Source organism: Canis lupus, chromosome 26, assembly GCF_003254725.2.
Source record: "Canis lupus dingo isolate Sandy chromosome 26, ASM325472v2, whole genome shotgun sequence".
NCBI classification, from domain to species: Eukaryota; Metazoa; Chordata; class Mammalia; order Carnivora; family Canidae; genus Canis; species Canis lupus.
Window position 1 is genome coordinate 33,529,399 of NC_064268.1, and position 19,806 is coordinate 33,549,204.

The 19,806-nt window shown below is 41.7% G+C and overlaps 1 protein-coding gene across 1 annotated transcript in view; it reads left to right on the forward strand.

Moving 5' to 3' along the window:
- Nucleotides 1–19,806, forward strand: part of PCDH15 (protocadherin related 15) — a 906,505-nt gene that overhangs the window by 612,582 nt on the left and 274,117 nt on the right. Inside the window, 1 exon segment of the mRNA XM_035706656.2 lies at nt 3,463–3,595. Coding sequence (XP_035562549.1) covers nt 3,463–3,595 — 133 coding nt within the window.

Genomic DNA, 19,806 nt, shown 5'->3' on the forward strand with positions numbered 1-19,806 from the left:
GGGAAGGAGAAGCTGGTGTCGGACCACGGGAAGTTCTGTGTGTCCTCTGCCTAGGGGTAGAGGGTCTCTGTTTGTCTTGCTTTTTTTTTTTTTTTTTTGTCTTGCATTTTAAAGTTGTCTCCTCTGCAGCAGACACACCAGGCTCTTTGGGTGTAGAGGTCTTTTGTGCGGTACCGGGGGTGTAAGTAGCTTAGTCCTCTTGTGGGAAAACAGCCAAAGGGGGAAGAATGCGGAAGCACACAGAGTACAATCAGCTTAGTGTGAACCAGACTTTCATGAGTGGGAGGAGGCTCATGTTCTGGTGAAGACATCAGAAAGTCCTCCAGACCAGTAGGCAGAAACGGTAAAAAATGTCAAAAGCAAGAAAGGCCTAACTTTTTGAAAGAGAAGTTTGAGTATGGAGGTGAAGTGTGTTCTAGGTCAAAGAAAAATGTTCATCAGTGAGGGAATCTCTTACCCCCAGGGTCACAGAGGTGAGCATTAGGTTGATTTACAGAGGACCCCCCCAGGCTGCTCACTTAAAAAGCAGGTGAGTCCACATGTTTTGTTGCCAAGAGCTTCCGGGGTCAGTGGTCTTCAAACCCAAGTGCGTGTCAGGATATTGTCCATCCAGAGCAAATGTAGACTCTTCTGTCCCACAGTAGAAGATTCTGACCTAATATGTCCTAACCTGGACACTAACACACCCCACTTGGGGTGGGGGGGCGACCGGGGTATCATGCCCATATGTATTTAGCCTAGAAAAGTGAAAAGATGCAATTAAAATGTTTAAAATATTATAAGGAAAATTAATAAGGTATACGTAAGCTTATTTACCCCCATTCCACAGAAAAAAATAAGACTCCTTATGTTGAAGTTATCAATAATAATGGATAAATGTTGGACAGCCTGGGTGGCTCAGCAGTTTACCGCCGCCTTCCGCCCAGGGCCTGATCCTGGGGACCGGGGATCGAGTCCCGCGTCAGGCTCCCTGCATGGAGCCTGCTTCTCCCTCTGCCTGTGTCTCTGCTTCTCTGTCTCTCTCTGTGTCTCCCATGAATAAATAAATAAAATCTTAAAAAAAATGGATAAATGTTTTTATAGATGCATACATAGGCATATATTACACAATACACATACGTACACGTGCGCACGCACACATATATGTAATCTTATCTAACCCTTAGGCTAACCTGGATGTTAGTATCATCTTCATTGTTTAGATGGCAGTGGTAAAACTGAAATAATTTGTCCGGGATCACACAGTGGTAGCATCCACATTCTAACTTGGGAATGTGTGGTTACAGGCCTGTGTTGAACAACATCACTCAGCCAGGGTCATTACCAATATGGCAGAGGGTAGACACTGTAAGGTTTATTGTGCACAGACAATGTGCTGGCCAGAAAAAGGAACAGATTTATAAAATGTTTAAATGACTTGATGAATAACGGGTGTTAAAAGAAGTCAGGGTCATGAGGGTAGTATCAGGGCGAGTATGTATCTCGAGGACACTGTTGAAGCGAGGTCGTTGGCTGGGATATAACAGATCCACTTCAAACAGAAGCTCCTGCATTCCCACAAGAGGACAGTGGGGCTCTGGAATGCACATTAAATTCGGTAACGTGGATATTTTTCTTCACACCATGTTTTTTTTGCATATAATCCTGAGATTAATACCTACAAGTATATAAGTAACACTTCATCAACCATTTTAACCTACCGTAAACATCTTACTCTTCAAGTCTCAGTTGTAATATATATTTTTTTCTTTGAAAAGAAAAACGATTACAATTTGATTGATTTTATCGATTAATTTTAACAGTACAGTGATAAATCCAGAGGCCAGAATAAATACAGATACATTGGCTGATTCTAAAGGATTAAAAAGTAAAGACTTTAACTTAAAATGAGATTATTTTGGAACAACATTGTGATAAATATTAAGGATGATTTTTAAGTCACTGCGGCTTTTTTGAGGTGCTTATATTCTGTAGGTATCTTATCTACTGAGGGCATGTCCAGGAAGAATTTGGACTTAGGCATTTTAATGGAAGCAATTAATAAAAAGAACCTTGATCTCTTTTAGAGAGAGAGAGACAGACAGACAGAGTGAGCAGGTGAGCTGGTGAGGAGGGGCAGAGGGAGAAGGAGAGAATCTGAAATGGGCTCTATGTTCAGGCAAAGCCTAACTCGGGCTCGACCTCAGGATCCTGAGACCATGATCTGAGACATAATCAAGAGTTGGATGCTTAATCCACTGAGCCACCCAGGTTCCCCAAGAGAACTTTGGGCTACTGTAAGAAAATTCTAGGGGCACTAGGGTGGAACATCTGCCTTCGGCTCAGGTCATGATCCCAGGGCCCTGGAATCGAGTCCTGTGTCAGGCTCCCCACAGGGATCCTGCTTCTCCCTCTGACTATGTCTCTGCTTCTCCGTGTCTTACATGAATAAATAAAATCTTTAAAAAAAAAAAGAAAAAAAGAAAATTCTAGACCCCAAATAAAAATGACAACAAATGTGCTTTTTAGTAAACAGGGGTGATTTTGTTAAAATAAGTTCAAAGCATACAGCACAGGCAGTGGCTGTGTGTTCTCTAAGACGGAAGGCTGACTCCGTAGTCAAACGGTAGTGGTGGCATCTTCTTCCATCTTTCTCATTACGATAATTTTAGCCAGTGTCGCTTCTCCATAAACCTTGAATGTCTTACTTCTTTAGCTTTTGTGGAACAAAGGAATTTCAGAGTTCAGAGATACCAAAAAAGTTGATTATGTTAGTGCTAGTATTTTTGTCTTTATAGTTACAGAAGCACCTCTTTTCCTTCAAAAAAAAAAAAAAAAAAGAATTCCCTGCCAATGTAAGGCTTAAGTAAATCTAATTTCTAGCTTTTCATAGTATATTTGTCAAACAAGACTTAAAAACACCTTTAGTTTTGTTTGCAACTATTTTATACAATGATTACTTTATGGGCCTGACTCTTGACGTGCATTTACGGGAACCCATTGATGTCAGCAAGAAAATTAATAAAACACAGCCCGTACTTTGTTTTGTGTGTTATTTTAATCAATACTCCCTCTGCTGGTTTAATAGGAAGAGAGCCCCAAGGACAGCTCATATTACCGGATATTTATAGAATGCTTTTTGCTATTAGAAAGACATTAAAAAGTAAAGTCAGGAGTCAAGGCTCCTGTTAATTTATTAGCTGTATTTGTACAGCTATTCCTTTTTAATTTGCCCTATTAACCTAAGTAGGAAAAATCGGTACCCTGAGGCATTTCTCTTTTTACTAAGATAATTTCATAGAAACATGATGTCTTGGTGGTAGCTTTTATTTTGCCATCCTTTCATTTTCAATTATTTTATAGTTTTCTCTAAAAATTCAAAATGTCCTCCACTGGAAGCCCAACGACAGAATGCGGACTGCAGTCTGTCATTAAAGGTGATGAAGATTTTTACCCGGCCTGTTTTGTCGTCTTTCTCTGCAGGCACTCCATCTGCACCGTGTACATTGAAGTGCTTCCTCCCAATAATCAAAGCCCTCCTCGCTTCCCACAGTTGATGTACAGCCTTGAAATCAGCGAAGCCATGAGGATTGGTGCTGTTTTATTAAATCTACAGGTATGCTTCTTACTATATACCTGCAGCTCTAGGGGGACAGCCTTGAAGGCTGATGGGTCTGTATTTGTGCATGGGGACATGTTGGGGGGGGTTCGCACATCTGCTTGCACCCTAGTGAAGGAAATTTCCATTTGGAATGGAAAATGGGGTAATATGGATGGAGGGTTTCCTCAGCTAATCTATTCTATTGATTGCCACAACGGAAGGACTAACATTATCTGGCGGGGATTAGCTGCAATCATTACAAGAGCAAATGAAAGGATTCGAAATACGCACTTGAATATTTTATGCTTTGCACCCAAAGAGTCTGCAGCTGACTATTATTTTCTGTCTCGGATTCCTTTGCCCAGCAGGATTTACTTTTGCTGCAGTGCTGTATAGAGAAAATAGCTATGGGTTCACGGACTGACGGTAGGCATCCTAATTCTGAGGCAGACAACTCCATTCTGAGGCTGTGGGCGAATCTTGTAATTGCTGGGCCTCCTTTATTCGCTTAGGTGAAGGGAGGAGGTCTAGCTGATATTTCTGTTTGCAGCTCCAGTTTCATGGGCATGTGAGTTACTTGCAGGATGGTTGCTTGGTTTTCACTGTTTACATATTCGTGGATAAAGCACATTTGGCCAGAAAAGGCTGTATCTTCAACTGAATCTACAAATCAGCCTACGTGTGGTGTCGGTAACTGCCCCTTGCTGTAAACATCGTCACACGATACATCACTTGACCTGTGGATGTCTAGAGGACAGGGAACTCCCCTTCTGTCGGCGTTGTTACACGGGAATGGCTGAGCCTGAGCCTCCAGACGAGAGTTCTGGAAGCTCGCCTTGACGGTTAGGAGAGATGTTGATGTGAGACTCCAGAGAAATGCCACAATCGATCTTTACCACCAAATGAGGTGACACGAGCATAGTTACATCTTGATCACCTCTCGTTTGGAGGCAGACACCCTCTTCCTGAAAGCCTGATGAGGTACATTACAAGTGGAGATTGCACCGAGTGTTTGAATTGGAAAGGATGTAAATGTAATGAGACACATCAGCCTTATTTTCCAGATGTGGAAAGTGAACCTCCTGAAAAGTGAATGAGGCCTAGATCAGTTGACTCAATTTTCATCATTTTCAAAACTAGCCTCATTCCCTTAAATCCCTCCTAGTCCCCGAGGTTGCCCGGAGCTTTGTCTTACATGACCTGATACTCCTCTGTGCTCTGCTCTACTATCCATTTTGTGGCTTTTCCCATATAGCTATAGACTTTGTTTCTGTTGTTCATTTACCGTTAAAACATGTGGGGAACGAAATTATGTAAAGGTAGACATATTAGCAACAAGGAAATGTGGAGTATTTTAATGGACAAAATAAAGGAAACCCAGAGTCTCTGAAAACCAAATATGAAGACAAGTACATTTAATGGAATAATGAAAAAATATATATATATATATAAAATATGGATTTGTTTAAACAAGAAGAAAAAGTAAATAAATCCTAGATTAGTGAGATTCAGCCTACAAAACTGTACATGTTTCACATTTAAATATCTCCTCAGAATATGCCATTGTATATTCCTCCTCAGGACCTGCACTTTGGTTTCGGGATTTTATTTTCTTTTTTTAAAAGTCAACCTCAAAAGGTTACATAAATGATTCCATATTTACATAGCATTTTTTAATGACATTAAAGACATGAAGACAGATTAGCTGCCCCTAGTGGAGGGAGTTAATAGGGGCAGGAAGGAATTAGGTATGGCTGAAAAGGGCATTATAATGGATCCTCGTGATGATGGTAGTGTTCTGTATCTTGACTGTATCCAATGTCATATATTTGGGCTGTTATTGTTCCACAGTTTTAGAAGAACTTAGCATTAGAAACTAGGTTAAAGGTACACATAGATTTAACTTTCTATGAGGTAACATGGTCTTACGTACAAGATGGCCCTAGGTCTCATTTCAGGAAGGTCCATGAACCATATTATAGGAGAATAACTCTACCTGTGAGTTAAAGATGAAAAAAAAGTTGGGCTTTTTCATATCTCAAATTTCTCTACTGCAAAAGCTGAGCAAATACGTGAAATGACATTTCTATTCACCCTTTCTGCTTTTGGTAGGAGCAGAAGAAAGGGTGCCAATTGCAGTGGCAGTCTCTATGGGAAGGAATGAGGATGTCATCATCAAGGCTTTTTTCATAAACCGCCAGCCATTCACTTCTGCTCATGATCAACTGAGATTGAATTTAAACTAGTGACCTAAAAGCTGAAAAGCTTCCACCAAATTACTCTCCCAGAGACTTCTAATAACAGAACGCATCAGAGATACCTCTGGCTCTGTCCTCATCCCTTTCACATGCCTCACTGCCCACTGCTGACTCACTGCTCAATTTAGAAAGACAGGATTTGTGGGGAAATATATTTTCCAAGGTAACAGCAGCCTGGCTTCAGAATGATCTGTTTTGACTGAGATCAAAGTGGTTTCTTCTCTGAAAACAATCCTTATTTCTCCTCTTCCCCTGCCCCTTCAAAGCATTTTCCTTTCATTCTTGTCTCGGAGCTGCTGTGGAGGCTGTGATTTTCCTCGGGTTATTAAGGCTGTCTTGCGTGGCTCCTGCATCCATGGCATTCAGTGGAGCAGGATGTGACCCAGAGCTCTGCTTTCCCAAACTTCCTGTGCTGAGCAGGGTTGGCATGAGGTGGCATCTTTTTTTTTTTTTCTTCCAGAGTTGGTCAGACCTTTCTCCAAAGCATGACTGTGTATCACCCCCACTTGCCAGTGAAACCTAGTAGAAGTGTGTGCCCCAATGTGCACTGGGATCATGGGATCACGGGGACCCCTGTGCCCAGCTGTCCCCACTCTGTGCCATCATGTTCATCGTTACTCTGAAATCAACCATGCTGGGAACATTTCTGCTACAGAAATAAGCAGATGCACCAAATCAGCACCTTTCACTACACTCATAGCTACTTGTTAACCCTTCACACCACTGGATGTGAAGCCAGTCTCTTCAAAGACTTAAGTAGAATGTATTAACTTCATCAGCCTCCTCCATCTCTACCCCCCCACACCATTTTGAAGATTTTATTTATTTATTCATGTAAGACAGAGAAAGAAAGAGAGAGGCTGAGACACAGGAAGAGAGAGAGGCAGGCTCCATGCAGGGAGCCCAATGTGGGACTCGATCCCCGGACTCTAGGACCATCCCCTGGGCTGAAGGCAGGCGCTAAACCACTGAGTCATCCAGGGACCCCCCCCCCCATTTTGAAATCCCTTCATCCTATCACCTTTCCCCTGGTGCTCGTATAAAAATAATAATAGATAACATGTGTATGGCGCTTAATGGGGCACCCGCCTCTACAGATAGCTAGGTTATGTTCTGCACACAGCCCGACTTGGAATGCCAACAATCTGTGACTGAGAAGGGTGATTTCTCACTCTGACTGTATATCTACCATGGATCAGATCCCACTCAATCCTCTATCATTTCACCCGTGTCACACTGAAGGGGCAGCCTCTGTGCGGATCAGTGTTGTTCTTCTGACAGAGTGAAAAGACAGGCACAGTAAACCACAATATGGATCTTACTGCTTCTTCCAGAAGTGACACCTGACCCTACTTCCTGCGGTTCCTCCACCAAACCCAGGCAGGCTGCTCCTGAGCTCCTCACCTCAAGGATGCGTAATCCGCCCCGGGGGAGGCACACACTAACTCCCTGGCTACTCTGATGTCAAGAGCTGTGAGTTCTTTGGTTCATCACTTGCCTTCCAGGCTATTGCAGGCAACCATTTTGTTAAGTGAGTTTTCACTGCCAACCACGATTCCCATACTGAACACTTCCAGGAGGTTTCCTCACCAGCTTCCAGTCTCTTGAAACCACGCTATTTATTTTTTGGGTGTTTATTGGGCACATTATACTTTTAAGTGTCAAGCTGAGATCAGTTTGGATAGCTTGGTTCAAGTTGCCAAATCCCACAGTCAGTGCCATCAGAAGTCATCAGAGACTGCAGTGTGCTCAGTCTTCACTCCATAATCCAGCTGATGAAGTGGCCTCTGGCTAGGACAAGGGATCTCCTGGGGGCAATGTTTGCTGCGGGAAACACAACAGAACAAAACAAAACCCAGTTCTTCGTTGTTACCCACGAGTCAGGCATGTAATAACTACCATATTTTTTTTTCCATTGGCCAGAGCAATTCAAATCGGCTACTCTTGAGTTAATAGGTCAAGAATGTATAATCTTCTTGTAGGCAAATAGCTCCACAGGTTACTTGGCAAAGGATGATGTGAGTGGAACAGGGATGTTTTACTTTCCCTAGAGATGAACTGCCAATGTTTTCAAAATATTGACTTAAAGCATTAAAGTATATAAATATATATGCACCTACTAACTTTCATATAAATAAAATAAATAAGTAAAAAACTTCAGCATGCATTTCCCCATTTGATTCTCATAAAAACCCAAAGCAATGGGAGCTATTATCATTGTAATTTTACAAATGAGGAAGAATTCCTGGTTCTTAGTAGAATACCATCCAATAAAACAGGAAGGAGAGACCCCATATGGTTTTGGAGACTTTTACCTTAGAAATAGGGGAGAGGGATCCCTGGGTGGCGCAGTGGTTTAGTGCCTGCCTTTGGCCCAGGGCGCGATCCTGGAGACCTGGAATCGAATCCCACATGGGCTCCCAGTGCATGGAGCCTGCTTCTCCCTCTGCCTGTGTCTCTGCCTCTCTCTCTGTGTGTGTGTGTGACTATCATAAATAAATAAAATTTTTTAAAAAATTAAAAAAGAAATAGGGGAGAGGGCATTTTTTTGGTGCTCTGGTCGTTGCTGGTCTGGTGTTTCTCTTAGTCTTAGACTGAGAGAAGAAAATCCAAGAGGAAGAAGGGGACATTATTACCTGGTTCTTTAAGTGGCTGGACGCTGGGACTTGAGTCAGTGCAACTACTCTGTGAGGAGGACACTGGAAAGAGGTGTCATGGTGGAATGGGCAGTTGGCAAGGAAGCATGGACTGCTGCCTGCATTGTAGGTAAGATGGATCCCACCCAGGGCCCTAGATCTCAGAGGTGGGGTTCCTAAGTGTAGGTAAAAATGAAGGACTGTAGCATGTGGGAAAGAGACACATGTACACTCAACAAGATGTACAACCAAAGGCCACCAACCGAGCATGATGCACGAGTTACCTCAGAATGTCACAGCCACGACCAGTCCCTAGGATGGCCGCTTGAGATCCAGTCCATCCCTGTAACCGTGAGGTCTGCTGCTGCCTGACTGAGCCTTACGCAACCTCCCCATGGTCAGTCCCTCTAAGAAGTGTGATTTTCCCTCCGTAGCCTCTCTTATCTCAGCATCAGAGGAGAAACAAGAGTAAGAAAGATGAATATGAATGAGAAAAATCACACTCACTGGAAGTGCCTAGAAATGAAGTTGGTTTTAAAATTAAAAGGAAGATGTCATATTAGTAAGACTTAGAGCATCTTACTAAATGGCAGTTGTTGACTTACAGACCCAGACACAGCTGAGGAAGTTGGCTGTAGGACGAAAATGGCAGCAAGCGACACAGCAGCTCGATGGCAGCCCTGGGAGACATGAAACCATTTAATTTCTTCCCCGGGAGACTCCTTATTCAAACCAGCCATAGGATAATGCAGAGATGAACTTCTGTACTTAGAATGAAAGCACATGGGAAGCAAAGAGTTCAGAGGTTACGTGGAGATGCAGGTCTGCAGGGTCTGGCTTTGAAGACAAGGGGCTCTGGCCCTTGGCTCACGTCACTCCTCCACTTGTTTCTTTTTTTTTTTTTAATTTATTTTTTATTGGTGTTCAATTTACTAACATACAGAATAACCCCCAGTGCCCGTCACCCATTCACCCCCACCCCCCGCCCTCCTCCCCTTCTACCACCCCTAGTTTGTTTCCCAGAGTTAGCAGTCTTTACGTTCTGTCTCCCTTTCTGATATTTCCCACACATTTCTTCCCCCTTCCCTTATATTCCCTTTCACTATTATTTATATTCCCCAAATGAATGAGAACATATAATGTTTGTCCTTCTCCGACTGAGTTACTTCACTCAGCATAATACCCTCCAGTTCCATCCACGTTGAAGCAAATGGTGGGTATTTGTCATTTCTAATAGCTGAGTAATATTCCATTGTATACATAAACCACATCTTCTTTATCCATTCATCTTTCGTTGGACACCGAGGCTCCTTCCACAGTTTGGCTATCGTGGCCATTGCTGCTATAAACATCGGGGTGCAGGTGTCCCGGCGTTTCATTGCATTTGTATCTTTGGGGTAAATCCCCAACAGTGCAATTGCTGGGTCGTAGGGCAGGTATATTTTTAACTGTTTGAGGAACCTCCACACAGTTTTCCAGAGTGGCTGCACCAGTTCACATTCCCACCAACAGTGTAAGAGGGTTCCCTTTTCTCCGCATCCACCTCCACTTGTTTCTAACATGGCTCATTAACGATGGGGCGCTTAGTATCTTTTACATTTGTAGAAATAGTTCAGATCTCTAGTCAGCAGCTGTAAGTTTATGCCCGACTGTAAGAAAACAAGTCTTAATCATAAACAAGTTTGGAATCGAATGATCCATTTACCTGTTGTCAGTGAGGACACCCCAAAGAAAGTTCAAGTACGTGTTACAAAATGGTTAACAAACACATGCATGGGAATGGCGTAAAGGATGCCCCTCCTTGCACACATGTTCCTTGAGGAGTGAAGAATAGGGACTGGGGCAGCGCAAGTGCTGGCAATTGTTCCTTGATTTAGAATGTCTTTTGCCTTCTCTCGATTTTTGCCACCATGCCTCTATTTTATTAATATGTGAACTTATTTCTGAAAACGGGTGGTAATGGAAACAATAATTTACTTGACATATCGCCATTATTGAAATTTATTTATTTATTTATTTATTTATTTATTTATTTATTTATTTTTTAATGAGGAATGGGTGGAGTGCAGCATAGGGTGAAGAACCATAGCCTGTGGGCAAAGCAACCTGTTTGGCTGGCTGGTAAACAGAGAATGTTTTGTTTCGTTTTTACATTTTTAAAGGTTTGTTGATAAAATATAGACAAATCAAATGAAATGGCAACAAAAAATAAAGAATGATATGCAGACAACCAGCTATAGCTCCCAAAGTACAAAATTTTTTCTGTCTTTTTACAGAAGAAGGAAAAAATTGTGCTGTGCTCTGCATATGCCCTGACTAGTCATTCAAAAAGAAACAAACCAACAAACAACAAGCCAAAACCAAAAAGCAACCTTTGCGCACATAATCGTGCCCATCCATTATATTTAAATTAAGTTTAATGGCACCGCTAAAAGAGATAAGATATAATACATATCTTCACAATCCTAAGACCCAACATTAGATTCATATATTACATTTGATAATTTAAACTGCGTCAAAAATAAATAAATAAATAAATAAATAAATAAATAAATAAACTTCATCAGAATAATCTGTTGTGTGAGTTGGGTCTCACGTGAGTTGGCTGAACACAGAAGCAACATTCGTTACCAAGGTATTATGTGTGTATAATAGGTCAATATTTGTGTGTCAATCAATATTAGTTGAATAAAACGGACTAATTCGCCCTTAGGTGTAGACCAGAAAGCATAATTTTAAGAGCTTGGGAAACAAGACGGAGATGATTGTCTTGGGTTAAGGAAGCCCAGATTAGACAAATAGTGTAAATTGTGTAGCTCAGTGTCAGAAATGAAAAAGAAAGTACCTAACTAATGGTAATCATTCTCATTCCTGTTCATTACCATCGTTTTTCTGTTAACTCACCTGAAGATTTGGGGCTTTAAAGGTGAGCAAGAAGGTACCAGGCATTTGGATTGATGACTAGGAAAGTGGACTGTCAAAGAACACAGGAGAATGGACGCATTGCAAAGATATTCGCCCCCTTTATGGTTTTACTAGTTGTTCCATCAAGAAGAAGTGATCACTTGCAATTTAGAGGACAAAGTGACACTTTGGCAGTCCAAGAGGCAGGTGGTTAACAGATCCATATTAGTAATAATGTCACCAATATCTAATTGTAGGGACACCAGGGTGGCTCAGTGGTTGAGCATCTGCCTTGGGCTCAGATCGTGACCCCCGGGGTCCTGGGATCGAGTCCCACATTGGGCTGCTTGGAGCCTGCTTCTCCCTCTGCCTGTGTCTCTGCCTCTCTCTGTGTGTCTCTCATGAACAAATAAATAAAATCTTAAGTAAAAAAAAAAAAAAGAAACACAACATCTAATTGTAATTGGCACTGTTAGCCAGGAACTACTCTAGGCATTTGAAAGCTTCCTGGTCTTTTATATATTTAACAAAGCAGTGCAGTCGCTTTTCCGAAGTCCAGGAGAAGCCTGCTGGGGAGTGCTGGTCCCAAATCAAGCCCAAATCAAGCCCGATAGTCAGTGCTCTGCCCTTCCTGGCGACAGGTTCAGGGGCCCTCGGCGCTGCTCGGACTTGTAGTCACTTCATTCGCCCACAGAGCAAATGCTTCTTTTCTTTTTAAGGTCGGCTTGATCTGACTTGATTTCATTTTCTTGTGGTCGCTTCTTGCTTCTGCACAAAAGTGAAAAATAATAGCATGTAAAAAAATAATAATAGTAGCATGGAGTTAATGACCACCGAAGCTGGAAAACCTAATTTCGCCCTCATTCCCAATTTGTGTCCTGAGCTGAGCTGGCTCTTGCAGTTTGAGTCTCTTTCCTTTTCCTGGCTCCTGGTGCCCAGAGCTGCAGTGGCCCGTTGACAACTTGGACACAGATGACGGGAGAAAACAGAAAGGTGTGAGAAGTTGGACGTTGCATGTCTGCCTACCTGAGGGAAAAACGTGCATTTTTCTAATGAAAGTGCCTGAGGAGGAGTGTCAGGCAGTGGCGGGTCAGCTGGCCACATGCAGTTCCCTTGCACCCTTATCCATTCTTCTCCTTTTTAATAGTTTCTGAAAGCTGTAAAATTTAAACCATGTGCCTCAAGGAATTATTAATTTTAGTCCTGAAGAAAAATGCCTGCTGCCTTGATTTGATGCAGAATTGATCCATTTCCAGAACAGTTTGAAAGAAATGCAGGCCATTGTATCGCATGCACTTCTGCATTAACAGGTCCTGTCGGAGGTGCTAATTCGTTTTTCTGACTTCCTTCAAATGTTCTAGAAGGTTTGGGGGTTCTTTCTTCTCTTTATTTCTTTTTTATTTTTTTTTTTTGATGAATATTTCTTGTAAAACAGGATACTTTTTTTCCCTGAAGATGATAAGAGTTCATGATTCATGGATGTCTCGAAGCTGGCGCAGGTACACTGTGCATGAATCATGAGCCCCGGGCCATAGGATCTGCAGTGTCATTTATATTACGGGGATCGCTTTGGATCTGTCACTTGCAGATTTGCTCTTCTGTCATCAAAGAAGCTTTTCTTAACACATTCCGATTCTTTCATGTTAGTGCATAGATTAATGCCGCACAGTGTGCTAAAAAGATGACTGCTTTCCCTTCAATTTAGCGATCTATAACTCACTCTATTTAGGTTTCCCTGATTTTGATAAGAGTGAGGAATGGAAGTCTCATTTATTTTCCTCTTTATTTTCAGTTCAAGTTGCCTCTCGTCTTTCCTTACCCTAGATCTCAGGTGGCTCTTTCATCGTTAACGTTATCTCAGGTGAATAAGCTCACTGTAGGCGCACGTAAGGAATTGGAAACACACCTTTCTACTGGTCATCTGGCTCCCACGTATACTTTGTATTTGGGGTGAAGAAGAGATGGCTGGATGGATTGACACAGATAAATTTTAGAGATAGGGAGATGTCTTACAATGCCAAGCAATTCCTTCTTGCAAAAATTAAATCTCATTTGTAGTGCAAATTCTTCTTCTTTAAAATAGGTGTTCGGATAGGCTTAAGTCACCCCCTCCTCCAAAAAAAAATGTCTAATCCCCCTGACATTATGGGATATATATTATAGGAAATGATTTTTCATCTACAGGCATATAAAGCTGTCAATAGTGAGAAAACCCTATTTTTAAATCTATCCTCTATTCATATACGTGTCTTCCTCTTCTCAAACAGTAATTCGGCCCCTGTAAATCCTCCATAGGCCACAATATGCTCATAGGCAGAAAGCCAGGGAAGTGTCAGGGAGGGCAGGGAAAGGAGAAACCGAGGTCTGATGCATTTAAAACAGGTGGCTTCTAAATTATTTTTTTTCTCCCAACCCTTCCTTCCTCAAGAAGGAAATATAAAAGGTTAATATGTGAGCTCTCGCCCCAGAGGAGTTGTAGGCTATCCACTTTATCTCATATCCTATCTACTTCTCATATACACAGATATGGGATAAATGACTTAAGGGCCTGTGTTAGTGGACTTAGGCTTACTCCTGCCTCAGCCTTAAAGAGAAGTAGGGCGTATAAAAAGTGGGGGGAAATGATCTTCTTGACATGGTGCAAGAAATAAAGCCACATTCTCAAATTCTCTTAAAAATAAGTGCCTAAAAATAAGTTAGTAAGATAAAGTGGTCTTTTCTGATATCACCGAGCATAAAGCAGAAGAGCTGGGGCTGGTTGTAGAGACGGACACAGATGATGAGCTGTGGCTTGTGTGCAGACCCAAGACAGAGATTCCCGGGCAAGCAAAGGAGCCTTATTGGGGCACCTCTCCTGCCCCATATTTTCATCAAACCTGTAGATGAAGACTTTTACAGCCTCTTGTCACCACATCTACCAATCTCTCTGCACCTGCATTTGTACATTTTGTTTTTACTCCTGTGATTAAAAATTAGCACCCCTGTGTCTATTGAAGCTGTCACTTGCATACTCGATCAGGGCTTCTTCAGAACCTCTGAAATGGAGGATGCATCTAAATGAATGACTAGAAAAAGGAAATAGGAGACAAAAAGCAAAAGCTTTTATTATTTTTTTTTCCCCTATTGGGTTCAAAAGATATAAAATCACTGTCACATCACTCTCTTTTTTTTTTTCTTCCTAAGCTACTATAAATTCTACTCTAGAGGATTTTGCTCCAAATTTCTTATATGGTCATGATCCATAATAACCACTTTGTGGAATGACCCTGTGACCTTGGACCACACTAGAGCAGCACTCAGGACTGGCTACGCCGTTTGCAAGGCCCAGTGAAAAATGAAAACACAGCACCTTTCAAGTGTGAGTGCTTTGCGCTGACCCGAAAGCACTCTCCTAGATCCCACCCACTCTGGGCTGCTCCAAGGACATTGCTCCAGAATCACACTTTTAACCTTTTCCTACAGCGTGAACAGTTCCTGCTCTATCTGACCATTTCCAGCGATGTGAAAATCCTCAGTGGTGTCTCCCAATTAAATACAAGTGAACAACACAAAATGCCCTTGATCCCATAACCTACCCAGCTGCTTACCCATCTCTGTGCTTCCCTTCACTGTGGAAGCTACTCCGATCACATAGCCAGGCTGGCTTGGAGAGTGCCTTGGTCATGTTCCCTGCTGCTCTCTCTTGATCACATGAAAGTCAGGATTTCAATCACCTATCATGGATGGGGCCTTTTCTTTTGCCTTAGTGCTTATTCCATTACCCAGTGAATTCCCCCATCTCCCTGCCCATCAACAAGGTGTGATAGGGTGGAGAATGCCTTTCTTATTCAGAAATTCACTGGTTTGATTTCCAGCACACTACCGTGTGTGTCCTGGGTTGCTCACCATCCTCCCTGGCTGATCCCATCTCAGTCTACTCTAATGACTTCTCCTCATTGCCCCGATTTTTTTTTTTTTACATATTTTTTAAATTGGAGTTCAATTTGCCAACATAAGCATAATACCCAGTGCTCATCCCATCAAGTGCCCCCCTCAGTGCCCATCACCCAGTCACCTACACCCCCCCCGCCCATCTCCCTTTCCACCACCCCTAGTTCGTTTTCCAGAGTTAGGAGTCTCTCATGTTCTGTCTCCCTTTCTGATATTTCCCTCTCATTTTTTCTCCTTTCCCCTTTATTCCCTTTTGCTATTATTTATATTCCCCAAATGAATGAGACCATATAATGTTTGTCCTTCTCTGATTGACTTATTTCACTCAGCATAATACCCTCCAGTTCCATCCATGTCGAAGCAAATGGTGGGTATTTGTTGTTTTTAATCATTGCCCCGACTCTTTTTTTTTTTATTTTTTTATTTATTTATGATAGTCACAGAGAGAGAGAGAGAGAGGCAGAGACATAGTCAGAGGGAGAAGCAGGCTCCATGCACCGGGAGCCCGATGTGGGATTCGATCCCGGGTCTCTAGGATCACGCCCTGGGCCAAAGGCAGGCGCCAAACCTCTGCACCACCCAGGGATCCCTGCCCCGACTCTTAAAAGTGGGAATGCTCCACAGTTCAAGCTCCTAACCACCACCACCACCACCTCCTCATCCTCCTCCTCTTCCTCCTCCTCTTCTTTTTCTTCATCTTCATCTTCTTCTCCTTCTTCTTCATCTTCTTCTTTTGTTTACATTCACTCCTGAGATTAGTTCATTGTTCTCCTGGATTTAAGTTGCTAAGTGCTCATACATCTGATTCGTTCATATTTCCTCCTTAACTCCCTGCCCTAAAACTCTAAACCCATGGCCGACGGTATGATCTAATTTTTAGGGGGGTTTGCTACATAGATAGGTGTCTGTCTTAGGTTGAGTTTCCAGAGAAAGAGACTTTGAGATGAAGATTCAGCTGCAGGTGTCTATTAAAGAGTGTTTTTGGAATTGACTCCTGTGGGAAAGGTGAGGAAAGCAAAGCAGAACTAAGTTTAGGTAGAAAGTAAGCTTCAGCTAACCATAGTGGAAAGCTCTAGAGTCAAGAGAGCCCTTTCGAGTTGGAAGGTTGGCACAGTGAGGCAGGCCTTCATACACCTGTATGCAAGCAAGAGTCAGATGCAGGTTGCCTTAAAAAACAGGTTGGCAAAAAAAAAAAGAAAGAAAGAGAAAGAAGAAAGAAGAAAGAAAGAAAGAAAGAAAGAAAGAAAGAAAGAAAGAAAGAAGGGAAAGAAAGAAAGAAAGAAAGAAAGAAAGAAAGAAAGAAAGAAAGAAAGAAGAAAGAAAGAGAAAAGAAAGAAAGAGAAAAGAAAGAAAGAAAAGAATAAAGAAAACAGGTTGGCCTCGACATGATGGCTCTCTTCAAATGGAGCAACAGATGAAGGGCCTCAGTAGGTGACGTTTCTGACATATAGGGGAATAGTTTCTTTACTTCCTTGAAGGGGCATTTGGGAGGCATATCAGAGTTTTATCACACAGAGATGATGAAAACCATCTTATCCTTAATTCGATCTGAAATGGGTATCTGGGGGCTTCCAGCCTCAAGATGAAGTAAAGGGGAATGAGCAAGTAGGAGGTTTTCTGGAGCGCAAGCAATGACACATAACATAAGCCCTCTAAAGATCCAAAAAGAAGAAAGAAGAAGAAGAAGAAGAAGAAGAAGAAGAAGAAGAAGAAGAAGAAGAAGAAGAAGAAGAAGAAGAAGAAGAAAAGAAGAAGAAGAAGAAGAAGAAGAAGAAGAAGAAGAAGAAGAAAAGAAGAAGAAGAAGAAGAAGAAGAAGAAGAAGAAACTTAAAGCAGAAGTTCTAAAAATGACTTAAATACATTCAGAAGAGGAAGAACAAATTTTAAGAAAATATAGTTTAGCATTTTTCCAGAGATTTTTTTTTCCCTCTTTCCAATAATTGCGTGCCTTTCCAAGTGAATTATTGCCATGCATTTCTAAACACAGGAATGCTGGCGCATGGGAAGGGTGGTGCGATGAGGAATTTCAGGCTCAGTTTCCAAGGCTCTAATGAAGCCCTGGGTCACAGGGCGGTGGTCACCAGGGCAATAAGTGAAACTGTGAGATCTGTAACTTTAATGAAGTTTTACGGACAACCGCTGGGGGAGTCTATGTAGCCATAGGGCCCTATTTTGGAGATCTGAGCAAGGGACACTTCACGCCGACCTTTATTTCCCATTTACTGCTGGGTTTCTAATCTTTAATCTTCTTATTCTTATCATGTCTCCTAAAGCCATGGAGGGAGGACTCTTCCTCGTGTTCTAGATGAGAGTCCGCAGACACCCCTTAGCCTCTTTCAGCTAGATTTTGTGGAAACCTGGGAACCCTGCTTTTGTCATCTCTTTCTTATGTAAGGTCTTTCAACAAAGGTTTATTACTAGAGTATGAAAGTGATGATTTTCATTTACTTGAGGCCAAAGGACTATTATGATTCAAAGACAAGTTTAGAATTTTTAAACTACTTGATAAAAAGAGTTCTGGGGTTTTCGTTTGTTTTAATTGACCAGAATTGAACCATTGTGCTCTTCCTGAAAGTTAGATTAAAAAGAAAAAAAAAAAAAGATTAATTTGAAATGTGGATTTGGATGTGGAATTACTTTCAACTGAGCAACTCTTTGGTGGTGCCTGGTATTATAATAGCAGTAATCAGTATTACCTTTAGTAACTGGCAATAAAGGATTCTCTGTGCAGTTCTGTAAATAAACCGCAGTTTATTGCATGCCTTGAAGCTGTTTATTGCTTCACACTCTGTCAGCTACTGTTGATTAAAGCTTCAGTATGCAAATGCAGTTATTTCCCTGAGATTTTGATAAATTAGAGGAGAACAGAAACAGTGCTTCTGAGGTATACTCGATAAACAGCTAATAGGTGTCAGTTGTCTAGAGAAAACAACAGGAATCAAATTGATGCTGAGAAGTGCCCGTGGTGATTCTCCACTTAACTGCCTGGAATTAGCTGGTTTGGAGCATGGAAAACTTTTTTGTTTGTTTGTTTTTTAGATAAAAAGACAAGCAATATTTGCTTCGGAAGAGTTACTTAAGAAAACTGAAGAATTCAATTGCATGTCTCTTGTTCTAGCTTTGAACTCTTTTTATTTTACATGGATCCACGAAATCCTGTAGCAGTTCGAAAAAGAAAGTGAAGGACAAAGTCTTCATTTGATTGATCTTCATTCACATACTCACCTCATTCCACATACACAAAAAGATTCTTTTTTTTTAAATTATTATTTAGAGAAGCTCCAAATGAAGAAAACATATTTCAGAGACAGAGGCGGAATTACCTAGCAATAAAAATTAACTCAGCTTTGCCACAGAGGCTTTCCCCACTACCTACCCTCAAATAAAAGTAGATAATTTTGATTTCAATAAACAAATGATTACAAAGAGCAGCAAGGCTTGATTGCAGCTACACTTCTCCTAATTTAACCAGCATGAGTGGGGTGATTTGAATCAGAAGTCGCCTATGTGCGTCAAGAAGAAAAATTTGCAGATTGATGCCAACACTAGCTGTTTACACTTCCTCTTCCTTTATGTAATTTTATTTTTACAATTAATATGTATATATTCATAAGTGCAATCATCTCCCGCTCTCTTTCCTTTTTATGCAGCTTTCTTTTCTGTTTCCTGTTTTTGCCTCACCTCCCCTTCCTCACCTCCTTCCCCCACCCCAGTGACTCCCCAGCCCTTCCTCATGGGAGAGCTCACCTGAACCCCCTGGTGTGCATCCCATCCTGGCCACACACAATTGTGTAAATCATGTGAGTGTGTGTGTTGTAAAGGACATATGTGATACACATACAGGTGATTTCACCATTGTCATCATGCACACATATTTGTTTCATGTTCATTTTGCTTTTGAAATGCTATAAGACTTGACAGAAAAAAAATATGAGAATTGAACAAGGATGTTTGAGAATAAGTTACCAGCATGCTGGGCATTCACCAAGTATGATCTCCAATCCCTATGAACAGCGCGGTCTCCTATGTAACCTCCACCCCATTGTCGAAATCAGGCCATGACTTTGGTGCATTACTACCGTCTGGACCTGTGACTCCAGTCAATTTTTGCCGGTTATGCTTGCAACGTCCTTTTTGGCAAAATGACCCAAAGCAGGATAGCATGTTTCTCTCCTCAATCTGCAGCAATTCTCCCTTCATGCTGTTGAAGATTGCAGGTTGCTTATTTTGTACATTTTCCTTCAATTTGGGTTCGTTGGTGTCTCTCCGTGACTGGTTAAGTCCTGATATTTCGGCAAGAGTATCCCTGAGGTGATGCTGTGTTAATCTCATTGCCTCCTATCAGATGACAGATGGTTTACCTGGGTCCCATTCCAGTGACAAGGTGCGTAACCTGTTCTAAATTGCCCCAGCCTTCAAGTGTGTGGATGATTTGAGATTATGCAAATGTCCTTCCCTTATTTATTTCCCCTCATTATTTTTTTAATATCTATTGAGG